The 18,947-nt window shown below is 38.2% G+C and overlaps 1 protein-coding gene across 3 annotated transcripts; it reads right to left on the bottom strand.

The window, feature by feature from the left end:
* On the bottom strand, positions 1-17,169 carry NEK4 (NIMA related kinase 4). Of its 3 annotated transcripts, none has more exons than XM_027467316.3 (16): positions 16,963-17,169; positions 14,256-14,522; positions 13,159-13,356; positions 12,406-12,513; positions 11,602-11,756; positions 10,776-10,917; positions 9,351-9,773; positions 8,097-8,150; positions 7,741-7,884; positions 6,832-6,972; positions 6,397-6,463; positions 5,903-6,009; positions 4,422-4,510; positions 3,557-3,762; positions 2,218-2,339; positions 1-1,558 (listed from the first exon to the last, which is right to left on the bottom strand). In XM_027467316.3, the coding sequence occupies exons 1-16, from the start codon at positions 17,053-17,055 to the stop codon at positions 1,466-1,468; spliced, it is 2,409 nt and encodes an 802-aa protein (XP_027323117.2). In that variant the 5' UTR covers positions 17,056-17,169; the 3' UTR covers positions 1-1,465. The 3 variants fall into 3 exon arrangements, with proteins under 3 accessions (XP_027323117.2, XP_027323118.2, XP_021131853.3); XM_027467317.3 differs by having other exon boundaries at positions 2,218-2,351; positions 16,999-17,169; XM_021276178.4 differs by having other exon boundaries at positions 2,218-2,351; positions 16,963-17,168.
* Between the last annotated feature and the right edge of the window lie 1,778 nt (positions 17,170-18,947).

Below are 18,947 nucleotides of genomic sequence, written 5' to 3'. Positions count from 1 at the left end.
TTGTTTTTTTTCTCTGTACTATTTTGTACATTGTCATGAGTACATAAGATCAGTTCAGAGTATGAAGGTGGGTGTGGGGTGATAAACTTGAGGCTCTGTGAGTTCTCAACTCACTCAAGTATTTTACTGAAAAGGAAGACTGCCCTTGAATCAAAGTATAGTTAAGCTATTGCCATAAGCTGGAAGACAATATGCAGCTACACTTCTGTAAAAGTATTTCTAACCACTTGTAAAAGAAGCTGTCAGTAGTGCCAGGTTGAAACAAGTCCTGTAAACCAGTACCCACCACAGTTTTGAAAAATCCTAAGAACTGGAAACTTTTGCAGGATAGGATAGCACAGGGTGACATTTTCTGTGTAAAATAAATTTATGTGGGAGGAGAAAGTAACAGCTTTACTCTACATAATACAACCACTCTTGAAACCTCATAACTTCATCATCTAGTTAAGTATTAGGCAGCGGGATCCATAGCTGTTGCACCTTTTGACCACTATGACTTATTTCCACGATCTGCCTAAATATTGTAACTTACTGTGATATTGTCCACGACCTGCTTAAATATTTTAAGTGCCACCACCCACAAGGGAGACTGAAGCTTTGTTTTACAAATTCAGTTCCCTTTATCCTTTTAATCCTTTAAAAAAGACATGAGTTTTTTCAACAGTGATCTCACTTGACAATGCCCAGGTATTGTGTAGCAACACAGTCCAGGTGCATGGAAAGAGAAAAGCTAAGATACCTATCACTCTGAGTGGCCCTGGTCTTGGGCACTTTAATTCCTAAAAGGAATCAGTACTTGTAAGGCAAAGGGACTCCTCCAAGCAGGGACCATGGTAACCACGGCTGTGTTCCTTTCAGACATACTTTATCCAGTTACCAAATGCTCTCCACCAACATTGCGGCTGCCCTAGCAGTACAACTCAAAACCAAAGGCAGTGCTCACTGCTTAAAAGCAATGCAACCATCCCTTCAGCACTTGGCAATTTACTTAAAGAACCCACAGGGCTTTTTGGTGCTATGGAAATTAATAGTTGTTTCTCCCTGCTAACTCTCCACAACTGTTTGATGTAATAGTTTACCATCCATCAGTCTACACCATAGCCCTGGCATAGCTTCTATTACCATATTTAGCATATCACCATAAAAAACCTTTTGTTATGATAAATTCAAACTAAACCATTGTTTTTTTTGACACTCCTTTTTATACAAAGCTTGGTACCCATCTCTCTTTGCATCTATTAAAAAATTAACGTTTCATTAAGGGAATAAAAATGAAACAGTTTCTCTTCTGAAAAAGTGAGAGCCTGGTTTTCACTTTAATATGAAAAATACTACTACAAACTAAACGTTTTTTGAAAGTTCATCCAGCAGAGGAGGTCAATGGATAAATATGCTTTTTAAGCTGGTCCAATCTATCCAACAAGATAGAAATCTGTCCTCTTTACTACCAAGGAAAAGGTTCCAGTCAGAACTTCACATTTTCTTCAAGAAATTTCAGATGGCGTGCCTTGGCACTGTAACTTGTGTACTTGTCTCCCATATGCTCCCGCAGCTGCAGCTATTTAGAACACAAGAAAAAAAAACACTAAAATCACTGATATCAAAAAAAGCAGGAACAACCAAAATATTAGCTGAACTAACTAAATATTAATCAAAGCATTCAGCTGAAAGCAGCAGGTAAAGTTTTACTACATAGAGGCAAGGCAAGAAAAAGGGAGAAAGAGTCTGTTGTCTGAAGGCAAAAGATGTTCTAAATTGCACCTAACAATTTTACGTATAAATCACATGGCTGTATGGTTGTATTTACCCATGCAGTAAGTTTTGAATCAAATGAGGTAGAGGTATTGTTCACTGACCTCTATTAGAAACAGATATTAAATACTTTCTCACTTTGGACATAATGGAAATCGTGCAAGTAATATGAAGACAAAATTACAATTCAAAAGGAAATCATTAATGGAGAATCGGAATAGAATGACTCACGTCCCTTTCATTTTCCACAAACTCGGGGACCATGGTATAATTCTAAAGCTCCTATGGTTCCTGAAGAATGTGTAATTAAAGGTGGTCTATATTCAGAATCAAATTTGTTTAAGATTGAAAATTACAGTATTCTTAGGTCTTTGTCTGCCAGTGAGTATATAAACACTTTTTGGAAAAAGAGCGATCAAAATTAATTTCTTATAAACCCAGATAAGTAATAGGCAAGGCATTCACCTCTCTTTTGACTTCATCATCTTCTTCCATAATGCTGTACACCTTCTCAAGAAGTTTCACTCCCAATCCTTGCACCACATCAGATCTCAGGATTTCAACCAATCTCCTAATCTTCTCAGGACCTGATAAAACATCTACAGAAAATAATAATTACCAAAAATAAACTACAATTTAAAAACTGCTGCAGTAATAATTAGTTTCACTGTACTCAGTTTTCATACTCTGCCTAGAAGAATATGGGACAACACTATTACCACAGAAGACCACTTGACAATTTGCATGAAGTAACCATATAGCTAGCTAGTCAGAACACAGAATGAATCATAGAATGGCCTGGATTGAAAAGGACCTTAAAGATAGCTAGTTTAAACCCCCCTACTCTGAGCAGGGTTGCCAACCACCTGAGCAGGCTGCCCAGAGCCATATCCAGCCTGGCCTTGAATGCCTCCAGGGATGGGGCATCCACAACCGCCCTGGGCAACCTGTTCCAGTGCCTCACCACCCTCTGAGTGAAAAACTGCTTTCTAATATCTAACGTAAGTCTCCCATCTTAGTTTAAAACCATTCCCCCTTATCCTATCACTATCAACACATCTAAACAGGCATTCCCCCTCCTGTTTATAGACTCCCTTCATGTACTGGAAGGCCACAATGAGGTCCCCCCGGAGCCTTCTCTTCTCCGGGCTAAACAAGCCCAGTTCCCTCAAGCTTTCTTCATAGGAGAGGTGCTCCAGCCCTCTGCTCATGTAGATAAATAATGATCAATAACCGTGGTACATCACTCAGATGCTAGCTCTTAAGACACTGGACAGTACGCAGTCACAGCAGGCATGATGCACACTATTAGGTCTCTGTAACTTCATTTCAGGTGGTTCCTGTGCAAAATATTTTTCATTCAAAAAATTCTCTAATAGTAGAATACCATCCAAATATTTTAATAATAAATCAATAAGAATGAAATTCTACTGTTGTACAACCCTTCGCTGTGTTTAAGGCTGACTTGTGCTCTATGCACAATTCAGCTTTATCCACAATTCACAAAGCAGTTTTACTACAGAATGTCTTAAAAATCTTATTTCCAAATACTGAACATCAGCACAAGTCACATTGAAGAAACTGTACTGCAGGTCAGTTTTCTCTCTTCATTAATAATTACACAGATCGATCACACTCCTTTCATTGGCAAGTAAATCGCAACTAGAGCGGTTCTGTACACAAAATTATTTAGAAAGCTGTTAATATCTGGAAGTAGTAAGAGTGTATTGATTGCCTTCTGTTGCCCACTAGCAGGTTTTCAATTAGCCAACCATTCATTTAAAGTAGTAACAGACCAACAGACCTGAAGGAATCTCTTGAAATTTGAATTCCTCTGATTCATCAGGTGATTTTCCATGCAAATTCAAAGTGTCTTGGTATTTTCTATGAAGTTTAAATTCCGGGGCTGGAGTCGAGGCTACACAGTGTTCAGAATTCTCCTTAGAGTCCATTTTCAGTGTCCAAGTCATTAGCTGCACCAAGTCATTCACTTCATTCATACTGCTTTTTCTAGGAAAGAAGTGAGATGCAATTCAGTACCTGTATGATGCAGCTTCCACCTTGCATTCAGTAGATTTTCAGTAAGTTTACTGAGGTCCTGCTACGTATTCCATGTTAAATTACTTCTTGTGATGCCATTTTATCAGCAGCAGCATCAGTAGTATTTCAGCTAATAATGGATCAGAATCCAACAATCTAGCAAAAATGTACAATCCTTTCAGCTACTGCTGCCAGCATAGCTGCACTCGTGGTAATGCAATGAATAAGATTTCTTGAAGAAGCTGCTCACATTGACAAAACGTGAAATAAGCTATTTCAGCCTCATTCACATTGGAAAGGAAACATGTTGGCACCTTTGCACCATGCTTTTAAAGGATCCTGACAGTAACACGCCCTTTGATGCTGGAAGATTGTTTTCCTGAGAAGCCTGATTTGCCAAAAAAACAGCTTCACAATCACATATCCCAGGATGTGCAGCACAAAAAGTTTATTGCCACAGAAGGACAACAATCAAATGAAGTTTGTTTTCTTTATGTATCATAGTGCTTGAAGAAGCACTATGTAGAGATAAATTGTGAAAGTAATGCCTGCAATTTTTTTTCCCCATTCCAAGTCAAGGTCCAGTACAGCAGATAAAACTCTTGCATAGTATTACACCAAATACTTACTTTTCCTTGGAATCTCCATCAGACTTATCTGTAGAGCTTGTGGAAGAGCTTAACTCCTCATCAGAAAGGCAATGGGTCACTCTGTTTTTCTACATGAAGAGAGAGTAGAAGAGATAGACAAGAATTCTAATTTTCAGAAGTACTTTATCAATACGGCATGAACTACTTTTTTACATGGAAAAGAACCCTTTCAATAAAGTACTTTTACAGACAGTGAGACAGTGATAATATTCAGCAGGGGTAACCTTTGCTTTTAAAAACAAGCTAATACATGGGACATCATGAACAAACTTTATGAAATGCTTATTTGTTCATAGAGTGCTTACTTGGTCATACAGTTTTAACAACTAAGTGCTTTACCAAGTGCCTCTATTAAAACTATCCAATCACATATGCTTGTCAGTTCTTAGCCAACTATATTATATATTCATTATCCTTAGCCCACCTATTGGTCTTTAACACAAAGATTTTAAATACTTTTATTATTATTAGTTAAGTTTCCAGCATTCCCTAAATATATACATACATACATATATATATATATTACATGCAAGGGATATATATAAGGTGACTTTAACCACTTCTGTCTCTACAGTCTTCTGTTGAGTGCACAGCACCACACACAAAAGCATCACTAGCATAAGCACATCCAACTAGTGCATACTAAACTTATGTAATATCAATTTGTGAATGCAGATCAAGTTTTGCATTTCAGTATCAGTTAGAAGCATATATATGCAGATGAAACACGCCAAACACCTTCCATGCAACTGCTGGATTGAGGAAAAAAAAGCCTAGACTTTGAATTTAAGAATAAAATTTCTTTTACAACTATGAGTATTAATAACATTCCCCAGATGTTGAAGAATTTGCCTAATACATGTTCATGATGTTAAACAAGACATTTTAATCAGACAACACCGATAGCAACATAAACTATTCAGTTTTCTTTTAGCAACAATTTCTTATTCTCAGCACATAAACATATCCACTTAACGTGACTGCATATTAAAATGCGATGTTCAAACACTACTACCTAAGCAAAATTAGATGTATGATGCTGAAGGTAGCGTGTTCCTAAGATTAAACAAAAATAGGTGATTCATCTACAACCAAAACACAGTTCTCAATGTATTTTTTCCCTACCAAAACAAATAAATAACAAAAAAAAACACAACAACAACAAAAAACAAACAGAAACAAACAGTGCAATTCAGACAGTCCAGAACAGTTAGCCCTGTCTGTGAGGGACAAAGACTGAGGGATCTCACAAGTGGAGTGAAAATGCACAGCAGGCCTGGAATTTTAAGCTGAACTAGCCAAACAAAAAGGCAGATTACAGATCTATACTGTACCCAAGGCCATATAAAGCAATATATGCAGAGAAATGTGCACTCTTATCGACTGACATTTTTCTTTTATTTTTCTTCCCGAATTGTGCCTGTGTTGACATATTTCAAAAGCAGATGACCCCAGTTTACCTGAGAAATACTGGGATCTGATGAGGACTGAGCAACTTTAACATGATTTTCCGTTTGTGATTTTCCTTCAACTACTGCACTATTTGCTGTTCGTCTTGCTGGAATCACTGAAAGGATGACATTTTTACAATATTTATAACTTAGCTGCTTGTATTTTGAATTAGTTTCATGCTCATGCAAGAAAAAGTCTATCACGTGGGAAAAGACAGGCAGGTAGGTAGTCTGCTAACAGAAAACACCGAAGCTTCTATCTGAAAGGTGTATATTCCGTGCTTCAGATACATTTCAAATACAAGTTGTCACCACTGGGCACAAACAAACACAACTAAATAAGAATTAGAAGGATACAGAGATGTTAACAGAATGTTTTATTTGACACAGAACTAACACCCGTAGTGCATCTTTCTCAAGATGTTAGTGAAGAACTGACAGCAAGTTAGAATTTCTTCTCAGAGAAGTTATCAGCTGATCTAACATGCGAACATAAAAATTACCAGAGGGAAACATCTCTTCCCGAGACTGTTTTAGCCGCCTTCGTTCTCTTGCTGACAAGGGCCGCTCCTTTAAAATAAGTTAATTTGACAGTAATTAGCAATTGTCACGATGGCTTTGGTTATCTATCAGCTATAAAACAACAACAAAAAAAAGCTTCCTTCGACTGATGCAGAAGACCTACTAGAGTAGACCTTCTCATTATCTAACAAATGCTGTATTATTTGTTATAGAAACAAGACTAATGTACACTGTAGAAAAGAAGCCTGTGAACTCCCTTTTTCAACACAGAAGCCTCTCATCCAATATGGACTAGATGGTCTCATCAGGTAGGAAGTTACTATCTATTTCTTTACTCACTGTGCATGCGCTCCAGGAACAATCTGCTCAAAAGCAATGAGAGACAAAAATATGGTGTCACAGTATTTAGAACTAACCTTTGAAATGGCAACTTGACTGTTTTTGGTGCTGTTTACAGATTCAGATACTTCAGCACAATACTCCTCTGCACATCTCTGTACTGTCTTTGCATTCACATTGGAGGGAAAAGGTGAAGGCTGATGAGCAGCTGCTCTGAACTTGAAAGAGAAACAAGCACGAATTTATAGTTGTTTTTAATTAAAAGTTTTCTGCAAACTAAAGACATTCTTGCATTATAAGGCTGGATGACAGAGGTTTGGGATCCTACTGATACCTCTCTTCACAACTCCTAATTTCATCTCTCCCTCTCTACACTTCTGCTTGCATCCACTTCCCTTCTCTCCATCCCTAAATTTCATTCCCCTCCTCCCAGACTATTTTTCATACTATGCCTTTCCACAAAGAAGTTTCTCTGCTCCTTGTGGAAGCACTGACAGGAGATCTGTCTTAGGTGCACATGTAAGGGCCAACATTTCCATTTTACAGTTTGCACTCATAAGCCTAGGGCAGCCTTTACTTGTGTCTTGTCTAAAGTACTAGTAGTCTTCTGCTTGCTACAAGCAGCCTTATATGAACAGCCAGGAAATGTACTGCTGAGTATTCTGTAGTCACAAACATTCTGGGAAGTCCCAACAGAAATTGCTAGGAAAAAACTGTAGCACAGCAAAGGCAAAGACAATACTTCACTGCTCCCTTGCACCCATCTGATGTGCCCAACTCACACATGTGAGGCTTGCTGAGGTTTTCAAAGGCTGCTCATAAAGGACATATTGAGTGTTCTGCATTTCATTATCAGTGAAATTACACAGATGCACATAAAACAAGAACAGCATAAAACACTTTTTTTTTTTAAGAGTACCATTTTTAAAGAGTAAAATAGTCTTCAAGGAGAGAGAATTCAGATTTATCATCTTTATTTTCTGCACCTTTTCTGAACAGACTTCAGCTAGCTCTCTTTTCTTCTGCCGTCGCTGCCGTGATAGAGAGGGTTCATGAGCAGAACTATGAGGCTGTAACTGAGAAGTAATTTTTTCCTGAGCATCTCCTGAAGCTCCATGACAGACATCATCCTAAGAAGGTAAAGTATTTTTTCAAAATGTAGGCACTTCTTAAAAAACAAAAATAATGAAAAAAATCAGGACAGGCCATTTTACTACTTGGACTACATCCAACTTAACATACCACAGGTGCAATCACAATAAACCCTTGACAGACAGTTAGAAAAAAATATCTGCTGTACCAGTATTTTTAAGGTACAAAACCTGCAAAGAAGGACACTTACCTGAATTACAACAGGAACAAATGGTGCTAGTAGTTTTTCAGTAGAATCCAAACTCTGCAATAGGTAATGATTTCTCATTAGAAAAGTGTGTATGAAAATTTTATAGATCAAAAGGTAAAGAAAAGGCAATCATCATCTAAAGTAGAACAGCTGCAAGTGACTATGCAGAAGTGACAGCTGTACAGCCAGAGGAACAGACGTAAGACCTTTAAATCCAAAGTATAAGACATGAGAGAAAGAGCTGTGTTTATAACTGATACTTTAGAGATTCAGTAGGATGAGATCAAGACTTTTCCCAGTTGTCTCAGAAGACCCCTTTAACACTGGAAAAGAGTACAGGTTAAAAACAATTAGCCAGCATTTCTGTGACAGTTACTATCTAAAGAACAGCACTACAGAAGCCTAGAAAGAAGTTGACATTTCTTTAGACGCACTGATTTTACAAACCACCAACATTTTCATAAACAGTGAAAGAATAAATGAAATTAAGAACATCAGGAAACATCCTGCCTTCAAGAGAAAGGAAAGAAAGCAGGCAAGCAAAATCTTCCAGATTTCCATATCACCATTCCTTTCTCCTTTCTTTTATGCCTCTTCCCATCTCTTCATCACCTGTCTGCCTTCAATCTCTCTCCCACTCCTCATCCTTTTTTTTTTTTTTTCCAGCCTTCTTCAACATTTCATTAAGTGTCTGACTATAAAAAAGTGAAAGGGGGAGAAAGAGTATGTGGAATAAATCAGGAAGCAACTCTAAGAGCTGTTTAATCCGTCCTCTGTTCTCTTTGCACCTTAGGCCTAAGTCTACCCATTTAACTATCCAAACCATTCAGTGAATGTACTAAAACAATTGTGAATGCAAAAGAAAAGCCTCTGGAAGTCCCACTTATTTGGCTGTTTACTCCAGTTGCCCATCCAGATCAGGACCAGCTCAAGAGATTAGCCAGGACTACTTAGAACACAGAACAAAGATATCCTAAAACTATTCTTGACACCTCTTTTCTCAGCTGGAATAGAAAATTCTAGTTCCTTGTAAAAACAGCATCTCCCTCATCTAGATGTAAGCCTAAAACTCCTCCACCATGTTGCCTTTTCAAAGCTGAAGTCAAGGCTCCCAACTATTTAAACCATCCCAACAACGGCATCATCAGCATCCTACTTGGACAGGAAACTATTTTGAGCAGCCACTCCCTCCATTTTAACAGCTGACAATTAGTTAAATCCAGTTCAAAGTCTATGTAAGAATGAAGGCATTACCAGGTCAGTTTGCTTTTGGTCTTCTGATATGGGCTGCAGGAGTCTCAGAGTATCATCATCTTCTACAGCAGCAAGAGACGACAGCTTAGGCACAGCACTTTCTGCTTTAAAAGCTTGCTTTGTTTTTTTCTGTAGTCCATCAGTCTTAACTGGTGGACTACTAGATATTATTTTAGAATTCCCTGGAACATTTACACATTTTGCTTTATTATTCTCAGGAATATGATCACTGCCGCACTTCTCAATTTCATAGGTCCCCTTTTCAGATGTTAAGATATCAATATTCACTTCACTGATTGTAGCTAAAGACTCTCCCAGGCTGTTTGAATCATTACTGCTTGGTTTTGTTTTCAACTCAACAGGTGATTTCTCTGGGGCACAAAATTTAGTGGCTTTATATTTGATGATGCAGTCTTCTTCATTCTAGAATTACAAGAAAAGCAAACAAACAAAAATAAGAATTACCTTTTGGGCATTATGCACATAAGAAAGTATATTCCAAACAATTGAGGAAACATCATTAACATACTAATTTATGTGAACTGTAGTGAAATTATCATCAATTACAGATTAAGAGCTTCAAAAATGCTGCAACCCACGTTTTTAAAGAGATATAGACTGCATTTCAGATTATATATTTCAGGCATGGGCTTATACACCCACATTTCACCAGGACCATGAAAGAAAAGTTATATTCACTTGGCTCCTCTGTAAGGAAGGAGCCAACAAGTACCAATAATTCTTCAAGAGCTACTCCACCAAACATTCAGTTTTTCTACACTGTAAGCTTAAACCCACAATAACAGAGCCATTCCAAAATAACAAAACAAAATAAACAAACATGCACAAGATTAATCACAACGTAAGATTCATTCTAACCTCCAGAAATAATTCCAACAATAAATAATTTTGTGGTCTAACTATAATTATTTTTTTTTCCAGTCAAAACCATATAGATTTGAAAATGATTACCACTTGTCATCAAATATTTGAAAAAAATATTTAACCTCAAATCCTTCATGAGAAATGTAGAAATATTTGTTTATAAACATGCTGCATACAAAAATTAAGTACATCAATACAACTGCAGATTCATATAGAAATAATTCACATAATGGCCCACAAATGAAAACCTGCATGTTGTTTAGTTGATATCTTATAGATAAGATACTGCAATTAGTTTTACTGACCCACAGCTTTTTATTTACTTCCATTCTTGCCTGAACACTATTCCTTCATTAATGTGAATTTTACATACCACTAGGGATCAGTTCCATGTTTTCATGAATGCCCAAGACATTCCATATTATTTAAAAACAACAACAACAAAAAAAAAACCACACACACACACACACACATCTCTCAATGTATTTTTTCTTAAAAAAAAAAAAAAAAAAATTGTGGGGAGGAGGGAATATATCTTACAACTTTGTATTTCTTGGCTTGCTCAAAGGAGTGGTTTTCGGGTGTCACATTCCTGTTACAAGTTTCTTTCTTTACTGAGACCACAGAACAAGGATCTTTAAGTTTAGAATCTGCTGTTTTCTTATGACTTTTGGCTGCTTTCCTGTAAAAACAAGCGAACAAACAAGAATAAAAGTTGCTCAGTCAACGACCACCACCAAGACCTTAAGGTATTTCTTTATACTAATTTAAAAAAAATAAAAATCTAATCCAAACAGCTTACATACACAGAATACAAGATACTAGACTTTTTCAACAGACCTTGTACAATGTGCTCATTTTCACCTCCATAAAAGGAGTTTATAAACACTATGCAGACCCTAGCAGCAGCGTACATTTGTTCTGTACAGCACCAAGACTACTCCTATATGGATGCAGTAAAATAACTGACCAAGCTTGAAAACGAAAAATAATTAAATCAGTGAAAACCAAGAGAAACTTGGTATAACTTCCAGATGATAAAGGGCCTCAAAGAACCAAACAGAAGGATGGGTATTTCCCATCACTTTCTTGAAAATACTGGTGCTTTTTTTTCCCCCCTTTTCTCTGAATAAGCAATGCAATCCAAACCATTGCACAGATTTAGTCTGTATTTGCCAGAATAACTATTTTCCATTCTCTCTCGTCTTTCTCCAAGACTCTAAAGAAACACACATGTTCATTGGTTTGCATCTGCACACAACAGAACTAATGTTATCCTGCTATAAAAAATAGGAAAAGTTGTAAAACAAAGGTAACAGTAAACACGAATATTTTGTATAAAAACACTCAAATGAAAATATCTTACGCCTTCGTGGCTTCCAAAAACAAAGAAATTTGGTGCTTGATATATGGGTGTCTTAGTATGCTTTTCACACTAGGCCTTTCTTCAGGCTTTTTACTGAGCATGGTTCGTATGATTTCTACCAAATGTGGGCTGTAATCCTTTGGCATGGGTGGTAGCTGTAAAAGGAATAGGAAGCCTGCTATTATTTAACTTATTTGTCATCAGGGGCTAATGCTAGATTATTTATTTATGCACAGCAGTTAGATTCAGCTAGATACTCAGCATAAGTAGTCCAATTACTCATTCAATGATAGATTCCAAAGTACTTAACTACCCATCAAACAGAACATAGAAATTTCAAGTGTGTTCTCTACATTTTTTTTTTTAATTGATATCAGCAGTTAGAGTTCTGTGAATAGATGCAAGAGATTTATATACATTAAATCTGTTTTAACTTCATTATTTAAATGTCTTTCTTGCTTTGGTGTATAAGTCTTACCTAACATGGAAATGGCCATCATGTGAACAGTGACGTAAATCTTTGTACAACGTTTAAGCCAGAAGTAAATGAATAAGTCGATCATCTCAGAACTCTGAAAATTCATTAGTACAGTAATTGCACAAAAGGGTAACAGACCCTAGCAATAACTAAAAGTTACTACCTTCCTGAGTCTTGTATTACATCATATACCACCAGGAAATACCAGTCTTACACAATACATGACATTGCATGCAGTACACAAAATATTTATTTCCAATTGGAAACAGTTGTCTCAAGATACTAGATAATCCAAGCACTGATAAAAATATTTTATACATTTTTACCTTTCCTTCAATAATTCGATAAGCCAAAGAGTTCATGTCTTTAGCATTAAAGGCATGTTTCAGTGTAGCCATTTCATAAACGCAGCAGCCTAATGCCCAAACGTCAGACTGAAAAAAAATGAGGGAAAAAAAAAAAAAAAAAGAGTTTAGGAGCTTTGTAATACAGGTAGAAGTTTTATCTTCATATTTAATCACCTTCAAAAGTCTTCAAAGAGGCTTATTATATGGCAATAAACTAATTAAGAACAAATTTCATTGTAAATTTTTGGCTTCAATCCCACTCTTTTAATCTTGATTAATCTTGTGCTCTTTAGAGCACATTTTATGTGCTCTAAAGCACATTTTATTTTATTTTAAATTCACAGTGACGCTGCTCATTCCTCTATTTTATTTTTTTAATGCTGCTGTTGAACATAAAGCTTCCTGGCTGTTATATAATAATTTAGAAAAATATATTAGCCTCTATTAGACAGCTGTGTTGTTTACAATGGCATGCTATAGGTCCAGGCAGACTGCTGAACACCTTGGCTGTGATAACGTATCACATGCTAGTAATTGTCACCCACTGCAGCAAACACAGTTTCAGAAATAAAGGTCCATGCCAATTTCTCTCCTATTTTTTCTCTGAGGACATTAAAAAGAGTCAAAAGCAGTAATAAATTAAAAATAATACTTAGGATTGTAATATCCTCAGGCATTACAAAATAAGTTGCTTAATGAATTAGAAACAATATTTGCATTAACTTACTGTACCTTGCAATTGTAGGGCTTGTTAGAAAAGAGTTCAGGGCTCATGTAGTACGGTGTGCCTATGAGAGTGCTGGCCATGTCATATTGGTTTTCCAGCACTCTGGCTATTCCCAGGTCACCCACTTTGATTATATTTGTTCGTGTCAGAAAAACATTTTGAGTTTTAAGATCTCTGTGCAGAATGTGCTTTTCATGTAAATACTAGGAGGGGAAGAAAAAAGTATAGATGGAGTTAAATAACAAAAGTGTTTCTCCACTGAAAATTAAAATCAAGTTATGAGAGTCAAAGAGGGAAAACACAAACACAGCAAAGACACAAATATCCCTATAAAAGCAAAATGACTGCTGTTAGTGACGCACCAGAAAAAAAAAAAGGAAATAAAAATGTAAGGCTAAGGCTCAAACTCTAACACACTTCTGCTACCTCCATTTCTTGACAAACATGGCTTAGTCTTTAGTACAAAGTTTTGGCAGAAAATACATGTACATTGTGATGTTGTCTAAATAAAGAAAAAGATTAGACTTATATTAAGCAAAAACAGGCACTGCTGTTGATGTGCATGTATCTGGCCACAGGAGGCAACTTTAACATAGAATTTTGTCACATTTCTTACCTCTCAGTGTTAATAATTCTAGCTTGTCTTTTTTACTCTATTAAAGTATGATAACCACCACTTATATTACTGAGATAATACTTAATAAAAATGAATTTGCAGTTTAAATTTACCATTTAAAAACACTAGTGAAATCACAGAACACAACATACTCCTGAAAGCTTTTTTTTAAAAAAAACAAAAACCAAAACAAAAACCACTAAATTTTGTGATTTTGATCCACAATTCCAAACACTGTGGAGGTTACTACTGTCTACTGTGATAAGAGATGCACACATAACATGTGATAGCAAATTCTTACCTAAAATAGTAAGTTAATTTGATTGAAATGCCCTATGAACATGTTCAATGTACTAATAACCATTGTACTTTGATGCTAACACTGCCAGACTTGAATTCAAACTGTGTAGCCTAACTGTGGAATTTTTAAATGCAGAAAGAGACATTTTTTTTAATCTTAAAATAACGAAGTTATTTGCATCTTACCTGCAATGCCATCGCAATCTGGACAAACCATTCCACCACCTGACTCTCTGGCAAAAGCTTGCCCTTCTGCTCCTTGAGTTTGTGGTACAGATCTCCTCCTTCACAGAAGCCCATAACAATATATAACAGTCCGTCTTCCCCCTGCCAGGACTCTCTGTAGGCAACTATGTTTGGGTGCTTCAACTGGGATAACAACTGTGCCTCTTGCTCTGCTGCTTTCCTCTCCCGGATGGAAGCATTTTTAAGGTTTAACTTTTTGATGACATACTGTAAAAGAAATTGTAAGATAATATCATCAGAGATGAAAGTTACTATGTAGAAACTCTAGGAAATTCCCAAATCTAAAGCAAAGACTACAAAACAGTGAACCACAGGAGAAAAGCTTCCATCACAAACGGAAATGGAGCAAGCAGAGAGGCAGTCAGGAGGACTGGTACCATTAGGATTACTCTGGAAAAGAAAATATATATATACATGTATATATACACACACACATTCCCTCACGCTTGAAAGCAGATGTAACTTAGGTTAAACTTGACCTAGGCATCAGATAACCATACTATCTATCTGTTGCATTTATGAGGTTCTGTATATGCAGGTTTAAACTTATTCAAAAATAAACTAATCAGAAGGAAGTCCCTTGGTCACACTAAAAGAGCCACAAGGTCTCATGAAAGCTGCTATTTATTCTCCTTAGTATATACTACAACAGACATATTCGCAGAGAATATCAGATTTCAGCAGAAGTATCGCTGAAGCCAAAGATGAGGCAATAAAATCCATGGTGCATACAAATCATACACAGCACCAATATTTAGGGCTGACCTAGTCCCCTTTCTGATGTAAATTTTGTGGTAATCACTTCTAGGGAATCAGCTTCTCATGGAAGAGCCATGTCATGGTATATACACACCTGACCCCATTCTTACCTGAGAGTTTTTAATTTCAAAACATTTAAAATAATACTTTCTTACTCAATTTCTGTTCTGTTTAATTCAACTGCTTAGGCTACCTACTTCCTAGGTGGGCCATATTAGCTCAGTCCAGCACATTTGATCAGTGTTGAGGAGGACTACCCCCTATACAGCAAGGGAACCAATTACGCAGAAAGCAACAGTACTTCCAAATTTTGAGCATGGTTTTGCACTTCAGAAGTCTGCTGGACAAGCTCCTCAATTCTTGTAACTTGTGACACACAGCTCCAAAGGGAAATATAACGAAACTAATCATGCACTGCATCATCTAAGTTTAAAATAAAATAGAAATATTGCAACTACTGTGTTCTATGTGACAAGCCAACTAAAGCTTATCTTTGGGGATGGAAAGCAAGAGCTTTTAGCTTTATTTCAGCATTCTGTCTCCAGACTACATATGACGAAAATGCAAGAAATATACACAAAGCGTAACTTGAAATTTGGCATTGCCTGCATTTGGTTTAATTAAGATATTACTCTAGAAAGATTCCCACAAAATCTATTGAAATGCTCTTCTACCTTACTTGACACCAAATTATTTGTAAATTGGATTTATTTATTTATTAAGCTTTAACACCCGGAGCCACTCAATCCCCTCAACAAAAAACAACATTTATCTAACAGCAAGTACAATTGAACAAAATATATATATTTTTTTTCAGAGAACACACAGCACTCTGCAAAAGTGACAACTAAAAATCCTACTCATCCTGCTGGAGAAAAAAAATGTTTATAAAAGCACTGTTGGCACAAGATAAGACACATGACAACGCATCAAATATTTAAGTTAAAATACCAACGATAAGGAAGCGAGGCTGTTGCCAGTGTTAACGATCAGCATGACAAAGAGTTGAAATCCAAGGACCTGCGTACAGCAGAAAGTCACCTCCAGGTACTGTTTACTTTTGGGACAGTGAGGTTGGCAGCCCTTTGAGGACACCACACTGTGCATGGTGGGAGCAAGCACTGCCCTCACTGCCACCAGCCCCCTGGTGGTAGGGATTTGCCTTTGAGTGCCCAGCTCTTCCCTGGCTTCCCCCAAAAAGGAGGATCTGATCTGCACAAATGCTTCCCCCAGCACCTCCTGCCAGACCCTGGGCACAAGGCTCAGGCCTGAGGCCTCTGTCATACTGCTCTGTGGCTGCTCACCATCCCCATTTCTGTAGCCTCTTGCAGTTTCTTGCGAACCTTTTTGGCCAGGCAAGCCAGATTTATGTCAAATACCCAACAAAAATGCGTGCAACAAAATGTTATGCTTTAACTGAGCCACGACCAAAACTTTGCTGGGTTCTGCTGCAGTCAATACAGCGAGCACAAGCCCTGTCTTCCTCCAGCAGAGCTGACTGTTATGGAAAGCCAACGCCAGCTTTTTCCATCCTTACTATCATTTTTATTTGTCACGCCTCCAAGTCTCAACGAGAAGAAGTTAACAGTAACAAGCCAACAGCAACCTCCTGTACTCTGTGCTAAACAGACCCGCGTGTATTTAATTGACTACCAGATGAAGGTCTTCCTCCCCAAAATGAGGCATTAAAAAAAAAAAAAAGAAAAAAAAAAAAAGAAAGAAAGAAAAAAAAAAAAGAAAACTTTTAGATTATTGTGTTTGTTTACATTACACAAACCAGCCAACCGTCTTCTTTAAACTTTTACTAAAAGACTCCATGCACAAGGGAGCAAACCCAGCCAGGCCCAGCCCCCCGCTCCCCTCAGGGCGGGCCCGGGCCCCTCGCTACCTGCTTGCTGTCGTGCCGGTGCCGCACCAGGCTCACCTCCCCGTAGCTGCCCTTCCCCACGGCCCGGAGGAAGCAGTAGGCAGCCAGGGGCATGGTCCCGCCGCCACACCACCGCCCTGGTCCCCCTCAGCGCCCGGTGCCGCCGCCCGGGCCCGCCCGGCCGGCAGCGCGCCCGCCGCTGCCATAGCGACGCCCCGCGGGGCGAGTGCTCCGCAGCCATTTTGGAAGCGGGTGGGCGGCCATCTTAGGAGCGGGCAGGGGGCCTGGGGAATGTGCGAGGCTCGCCTCGCCGCTTTTTAAACGTGAGGAGCAAAGCTGGTCCCTCAGTAATAGTGCTCTGGGATCAGCAGTGTGCTGCCTGAGTGCTGGGCTGCCTGGTCACAGCTGCCCCACAGAGCCACCACATCACCTTTGGATGGGACAGAGACTTGCTTGAGAAAGCTCCAGAGTGGTCTAAAAGGAGCTCAGTGCCCTCTTGCCTAGCGTTCCTCTCACACCTCAAAAAGCTAACTGCAGGGAAAACAGAAAGTACCCCAGGGTGAAGGGAAAGGCTGAATGCCATTGTTCAGCATAGAAAGGAAAATTAATTTTGCCATTAGCAACACCTCCCCTGCCATAGTAACCGCCTGACCTAGCAAAATGCAAATTGATGGGTTTTGCTGGCAGTCAGTTCTGTACATTTCAGTTGTTGGTTCATTCATGTGTCTAGTTAACTTTAGTTCTTAAAATTTGACACTGTGTTATTTTACCTCTATTATTATTACTGAAAATTTACCTCACAGACCCTGAAGTTTGTGTTTCATGTAACACAAAAGAGGAAAACAGAAGATGGAGAATTAACTCTGTCAAGATAACAAAGAAAACGGACCTTGCATCCAAAGGCTGAAAATGGGTATCAGTTGTGTGAGATGCAAGAACTGTGAGCTTGGACTAGAGTTGCAGCCTGGATGAATTTTCTTTTTCAGGACAAGTAAGAAAGCATTAACTTTGAAGTTTCTGGGATAGTTAGGATGTGTGTCAAATAATGATACCAGAAGTGGGTGCCTGAGTGATATGCAGGATTACAAAAGGTAGTTTTTGAAGAGAAGCATAAATGGGTTCAAGAGACAGCACACCCTGTTACAGCTGTGATAAATTTGAGGCAGTGACAGCCTTTAGGAAGGTACACAGTTTTAGTCCAGAAAAAGGGGTGAGTCTAGAGCAGAAAGATAAAAATCAGTTGTGAGAAAAATCTTAATAATTTTCTTCAGACAGGATCTTCTGTGAAGCTATTTTATTCGCAATTGCAATGGCGAGCATCCTGCAAGCAGGAGTGCACAGTAGAAGTTTATCATAACCTTATATTCCGTATTGCCAACACCTGATTTCTCCCGTTTCCTCACTGGCTGAGTACTACAGGTACTACAGTACAAGTACTACGGAATTCCCGGTCCAGGTTATCAGCAGTTATCACTGTGCCTGTACTGTGTGCTGTGTCTGTCATGTGTCTGAGGTGTCTGTGGTAGCCTCCCTTCTCCCCAGTGCTTTGCAGAGCCTGGCTGTTTTATTCACAATTGCAATGGCAGGTGTCCTGCAAGCAGAAGTGCACAGTAAAAGTTTATCATAACCTTATATTCCCTCTTACCTGACACTTGTTTTCTCCCGTTTCCTCACTGGCTGAGTATGACAGGTTCCCAACCTACTTGATGCCCTTCTGTACCATATATGTACAATTTTATTTGACAATCCGTTAATTCCTCCTCTTCCTTTTTTTCCTTTTTTTTTTCATTCTTGTGACTAGAGGGCCCATGATTTTTGTTTTCACTGATTTTATACTCCTCATCTTGTTTTTCTTAGCTATCCTCCTTATTTTGGGACAGTGGGACCTTCCCCTTATCTGCTTAACATACTCCCCACTGCTATGCCACATAATCATGTTTGAATATGCAAGGTTAGTGTAATTTTCCACTGCAAAACCACCTTCTATTGCAAAAAACAACTTTGCT

This window comes from Anas platyrhynchos, chromosome 13 (genome assembly GCF_047663525.1).
Source record: "Anas platyrhynchos isolate ZD024472 breed Pekin duck chromosome 13, IASCAAS_PekinDuck_T2T, whole genome shotgun sequence".
NCBI lineage: Eukaryota > Metazoa > Chordata > Aves > Anseriformes > Anatidae > Anas > Anas platyrhynchos.
The sequence above is the reverse complement of the archived record's forward strand: the minus strand, read 5'-3'. Positions and strand labels throughout refer to the sequence as shown.

What these genes read in the sequence shown, in the direction of transcription:
- NEK4 (XM_021276178.4), bottom strand. Translation starts at nt 17,055, where the DNA reads ATGCCCCTGGCTGCCTACTGCTTCCTCCGGGCCGTGGGGAAGGGCAGC. An exon ending in CTGAAGTCTGTTCAGAAAAG is followed by an intron (nt 6,973 to 7,740) that starts GTGCAGAAAATA and finishes TTCTCTTTCAAG; the next exon opens with TTCAGAGCAGCTGCTCATCA. An exon ending in GGAAGAGATGTTTCCCTCTG is followed by an intron (nt 6,010 to 6,396) that starts GTAATTTTTATG and finishes TCATCCTTTCAG; the next exon opens with TGATTCCAGCAAGACGAACA.